At 35.9% G+C, this 6306-nt stretch overlaps 1 protein-coding gene across 1 annotated transcript; it reads right to left on the reverse strand.

The window, feature by feature from the left end:
* Positions 1-103: 103 nt before the first annotated feature.
* On the reverse strand, positions 104-5758 carry imp4 (IMP U3 small nucleolar ribonucleoprotein 4). Its single transcript, XM_037777093.1, has 9 exons — positions 5603-5758; positions 4251-4359; positions 4073-4156; positions 3836-3945; positions 3006-3138; positions 1780-1934; positions 1588-1682; positions 1419-1492; positions 104-542 (listed from the first exon to the last, which is right to left on the reverse strand). Exons 1-9 carry the CDS (start codon positions 5603-5605, stop codon positions 430-432), a joined length of 876 nt encoding a protein of 291 aa, XP_037633021.1. The 5' UTR covers positions 5606-5758; the 3' UTR covers positions 104-429.
* Between the last annotated feature and the right edge of the window lie 548 nt (positions 5759-6306).

Below are 6306 nucleotides of genomic sequence, written 5' to 3' on the forward strand. Positions count from 1 at the left end.
TATATATATATATATATATATATATACCCTGCCCCAGTTATTCATACACTTGCAGTATATATTTGCACATATGGATAGGTATGAAAACAATTGAGCCAATATAGATCATTAGATACAGATTTTTATTAAAAATAGCATAACAGTTATACTACACTCAGCACAGTATGTATTAGGTCTTTGTTAACCATTGGGTTTGTCAAAAAAGTCTCAATTTACTTGAAATCCTGTCATTCATGATGGATATGATGCAGTGTGACTACGGGAAACCCTTGACTTGAACAGATTATACTTCTAGTCATATCTGGTAGGCAACTAACAAAAAACTCACTTGTCATTTTATAAACTCCACATTTTAAGAATTTTTAGAAAACATAGTCCATAAAGCATGTTTGTGACAACAGTTTGGTTTTGCTTTATTATTATTAGTTCCTATTGCACACTGAGGAATCTCCTCTTCTTGGCTGTGTGTGTATATGCATGGTGACGCCACTCCACATCCGCGGTACTCTCATTCTCCAGGGTTCCCAGTTTGATCATATACACTGAACGAGAGAACAGATGAAAATATTTTACACATCACGAAAGAAAAGTGGTACAGAACAGAGGAATATGTGACAAAAACTTTTATAGGAAAATACCCTAAAATGATGAAGAAAATTAGAAATTATTTCTAAATTATTACTGCATCAGTAATATATTTTCAGTTCCATGTCTTGCTTAAGAGACGTTTATTAATACTGATATTTTTAAACTTTCACAGTGCTTTCATAAAAGTTAAGCTTTTCTCATAGCTATTTTAACTGTGCCAGCAACTTCCAGTTTTTTTGCTCTGGTCTTTATTTAAAGGAAGAGTTTGACTCTTTGGATATTAGAGCGAGGTGTCTCTTATCAAAATCAATAGAGATTTTAATTCTGTGCATCAGTATGCAGGGATAGGTCTGGACCGTGTTTAGCCTGGCTTTAAATCAAGGTTGTGTTCAGAAAAAAAAAATTACCTGGCGAATACTGGAGTTTAAAACATCTGATACTGATATTTCGGCTAAAGAATTTCTTTTTTTTTTTTACATGAACACAACACAAAACAAAGACTTTATTAAACTGTATAGGGATCCCTTACATTTGGGCATTTAAATATCAGGCTCAAGATATGCACTGAGTGGGACGCTTTACTAGGGCTGCACGATTATGGCCAAAATGATAATCCAGATTATTTTGATCAATATTGAGATTACGATTATTTATCACAATTATTCATTGATTTTAGGGACAAAATATTTTTTTTGTACTTCCACATTTAAATAAACAGAGCGCTGCTTTCTCTGTCATGTTGTTCTACATTCCTGCTATTATACAAATCTTTGCATCAAAATATGACTGGTCCTTATTCCTAAGGACTATTAGCCCCTATCCATACTTACATTTCATTTCAAACCTGGGTCCGACTTCTGTCATCTCAATGTTCTTGTGGTCTGTTTTCTTGTAGGTATGATGTCTGTAATAAAAAAAAACAGCTATTACTCTTAGTACTCTTTACCTCAAATAAGGCATAGTCTGTATGGCATTTACATCGAGTCCTTTCACACCGACCTGAAAGAGATGAAGTCCTCTTGGTTGGCGAATGTGATTACACGCCTACTGTCCTCCTTCGGCACAGGAAAAAGATACTTGAGGATATTTGATACCTGTGTGAGCAGAATGAATTAGTTGTACCCAAGAACAAGTGGTGACAGAGAATCGATGGCGTGTGTACAGTGCACGGTGCATCGCTCGCTCACTCACCCTAGTGCCAAGTCGTGAGGTGAAGTTGTGAAAAATTAGGTGGGGGTAGGCCTCAGACATGGTGCCTATGTCTGGAACATCGTGCCTCATTACCACGCTGTACAGTGTGAAATAAGCGGTGGGTCCAAATGGCAAGTGGCACACCACCAGGCCGTCTGGAAATATACAAGCACAACAGAATCAGATACTCTATGGTCAGTGTCTCTGTACTAAACCGTAGTTGACTTTATACTCAGATTACAGGCTGCACTCTGTTTAATAATCACATCAAGTATTGTTTTACAATTGTTCTTTTGCTACTCGGAAAGTGTGCTATTTTAAGTCATGTTGCACGGCGATAGGGATAGGTGACCGTTGGATTTTATTGCCATTAAATTAGTGCGAACACAACATGCTAACATTATGTTCACTTTGGTCACCATCTTAAATCAGTGTGTTAGCACCCCATAACTGAGGCTGATGGGAATCGAACAATAATTCATCCTCGGGGGAACATGAATGTCTTCAACCAACCCACCCAGAAAATGTGGACATCAAAATTTAAAAAAAAATGTCTTACTATTAGTTGGATTTTTAATATTACATTTAATCAGTTAACTGCTCAATTGGGTTTCCTGTAAATTGTACTTCCAACATTAAGTTCTAAATAGTGTTTCATACTCTACTCCTCAGTGCCAGATATACAATTGTGGTGGGGAAAAAACAGAATCCCATATCTATGTATTTATTTGTTGGCTTAAAAGTCAACTCTAAATGTACGGTTACATCTAAAAAATACGGCTAACAGACGAAAATGGTCACAAGGTCACACGATATGAGTGCGGCACAGCTGATAGACGTCAATCAAACTGTGACTTTGAGATGCCACAGCGATTCAACTTCACAAAAGAAAGCAAAATGTTTTTCCAAAGATTTAATACTTTTGTTTTCCAAGATGGAGCTCTTTCATTACCCTTCACAAGCAGCTGTTCCTTTTCCTTGTGCATAGTGATTTTTTCAGTAATATTTTATTTTTCCAATTTGAACACACTACATATCCAAAACCTGCTTAGAATTAACGTGTAGCAAAATGTTGGGAGAGAACTTTAGCTTTGTTAGTGGTTGCTTCATGTGGATCCTGTAGGATGTACAAACACTGCTGGAGAGAGACGACCTGCTCAGAGCCTCAGGGATCAACCCGATGTCACAAATATGAAAAAAGAAAAGATTGAGGTAAACAGGCGTACCTGGCTGTCCTCTGGTTTCATGCACGATGACGAGGTCTGTAACGTTGTTGGCTTTGCAGGCGCTCACCAGTGCATTAATCTCGTGGTTTCCTCTGTTCATGCGCTGGGCTCCAGGGAACATCAGCTTCACCTCCTGTAACAATTCACATACATCACATGATATTCTCCGCTCTCTTTTGTTACCCCCCACTGTCAAATTTGGAATAAAAACAAGTAAGTTCAAGAGGAAGTTATCTTTTCTCTGACATGTAGCTCAGATGTCTCTGTTGTTCAGTAGTTTGCTCTTTTAAATTTTTTTTGTACTATTAATTTTATTATCATTTTCATAGGACTTAGAGGCCTGTCAATACCTTAATAGATATAAAAAAAAGACTATAATAAATGAAAGCAACTCTTTATTTTACAGGTCTGTAATTTATGAATAATGATGTAACTTGTAATTTAGTACTGTTATTGTGTGTTTTTCCCTTTAAAGAACCACTCCATTTAACCTTAAATAAGCATTATTTTAATATCCATTTAATATTGGAAACTTTTTTATCCATTTCTGTTGAATCGTATGCTTGCCTCAGACAGATTTCACATTTTAGTGTGTTCAGATGGCCTATTGTGCTCTTACAAAAAAAGGCTCTAGTTTATGCTAAGAATAATTTGGAACGGAAGTGCATTAATTAAACAGTCTCAATCTTCTCTATGATTAGTTTAAAAAAAAAGTTATTTTGAGGAAACTTCTATGAAAATGATTCTTAACTTATTTGGAACTTGCAGACCCATAAAGTGAAGTGTTACAGTATGACCTCTAGGTCCATCTGCTGTCCTAACTGACTGACCTTGGAAAACATTTTGAGTCTGGAGCTGGGGTCTCTGGATGTGGTGACCATGACTTTAGGATCTTCAACTCCGGCCCATTTATACTCATCATCCATGTGTGAGCTGACACCTGCCCACACAAAAGACAAAATAAATCAATATAAACAAATACATTGATGACTAAATAAATGAAAACTGATACATTGGTGCAATCAGATAGGATGCTGTTGATAATAATAGAAAACAGTAACACTAGCCTTCTGCCCCTTCATCGTCATACTCCAGCAGTGTCTGGAGCTGCAGAGCATCTTTGCGTACCTCAGTTGGAAGGAGACGGTTATCTGCAGAGGAAAAAAAAACAGCTTGTGTTACACCTGGATTTGTGGTAGGATCATTAACACTGATAAATGGAGCCGAGTGATCACGCCATCCTACCTTCAAGTGCGCCCTTCAGCTTCTGTTTCTTCTCCTCAATTGTTCGGAGCCGGTCTTCTTGTGCCTTCCTGTACAGGTACTCTCGTCTTAGTCTCACCTCTCGACGAAGCTGTAACAACATTACACCAAATTACCTCAAGCAAAGACATGCAAGCTCTTCATACATACTCATCCTGAGAGGAAAATGTGAGCTTTGTTCAGAAACATGCAGGGAACATCAAATACTATGTACTGTAATACTTTGACGTTTGTGTTCATTTGAGATCTTTAACAATAACATTAGATGGTGGGATTGTCTGAAAGCTGAAATGACTCGATATTGATTTTCACCACGGCACCATGGTTAAATGTTATAAACACCTTAAACTGTTTCTGAGTCTAACAGAAGGAAAAACATAGTTACATGGGTTAACACGCATGCACATATACACATGCTTGGAGATGACCTGACGTGAAGGAGGATGCATGTGTGAGCCCATGTAAATGATATTACTAGATATTTGCGCTCCCCCCCTTTTTATTTTATATTAACTTATTTGTTTATTTCATTTATTATTACTCTCGTATCTTTGTATCATTGTTTTTTTTGTTATGTGTGTTTTTATCTCTATTCTTTCTTTTTATCATTATTATTATTATTACTTCTTTTCTTAATTTTATTTCAATTTTGAATGTTGAAATTGTTTTCTCTAGTGTACTTAATGAGTTTGTCTTTAAGCTCATCTACTTAAAAAATGGTTTATAAACTATTGTAATTACGAACTGTAACTTGCATATATGAAAACAACCTTGAAAAAATAAAGTATAAAAAAATATATATATACTGTTTTTAAAAAACATGCTAAACAATTCATATGACACAATTTCCTTAATGATAAGCGACCACTTTTCAAGTTGACACCTAGTTTAACTCAGTTTTTAACTAAGACTTTGACTCAAGTGAATGCCGAATGGAAGTATAGCGTTTGATCATCGAGGAGAAGTCTCGATCAGTCATGTTTTTACAAGATATGCGGCTTTATGAGCATTAGATAATGTAATTAACCAGATTTGTTTAAATGCAGTTCTGGGTGTCATCTTTATACCAGACCCACAAGGGATTATTTCCGTATAGAGAGAAATATAGCCAGCTGGTTAACTTAGTTATGTAACTAATCACTTATACAAGATAGTAACATTAGACCAGATCAGTGATGTTTACATGCAATGAGGATATCACATGCACATTAATGATCAGTAACGTGAGCGTTACATCAATAATAAGCAACATTTGCTAATTAAACATTCATCATATCGAGCTACTAAAACACGTATTGATCATATATCTTTCTTTTAATCCGTTTTAAACTCACCATGATGTTCTTTTTAAGCTAGTAGCCAACTAGCAAGAAAGCACTCACATGGAGATATAGGAGGACGTGAGTACAAGAGCGTCTCTCATTGGCTGACGGGAGGAGCCAATGAGAGCGCCCCATACTGACTGGCAAGCTTTTCAAAATAAAAGCCCGAGTTTCGAAGAAAATCCGGTTTTGGTGATGATGAGTGTTGAGCAGCTTGGTCCTCAGCCTGGCACCAAAATCCCTTGAGGAGAAAAAAAGGCACCTGTCCAACAAGATGTGTGACGATAAGACAATTTTTTGGAACAAGTAATTGAACCAGTTCTTTATGAATGAATGAATGAATGAAAGACTTTATTTGGAACATAAAAATGAATAAAAACAGATAAAAAATAATAACAAACAAAACAAGAGTAATAGTTTCCGAAAAGGATCAGGTAGAAGTAAAACTTATATTTCCCTACCCCTTACTCACTTCTCCTCTAATAACTCATCATAGAATGATAATATAATATAATATAATATAATATACAAACTATCCCAGATTTATTTACATCCCAAATTAAATAAATGAACAGCATCCCAAGTTTATTTACAACCCACATACTGTATCCATCCGGAGTTAAAAAGTAGATATATGTAAACCAACCCTTAACACAACCCTTATCACAACTCTTCCTCAACCATATACCTCCCAAAAATATCTTTTTTGTATATCT

This window comes from Sebastes umbrosus, chromosome 8 (genome assembly GCF_015220745.1).
Source record: "Sebastes umbrosus isolate fSebUmb1 chromosome 8, fSebUmb1.pri, whole genome shotgun sequence".
Taxonomy (NCBI): Eukaryota; Metazoa; Chordata; class Actinopteri; order Perciformes; family Sebastidae; genus Sebastes; species Sebastes umbrosus.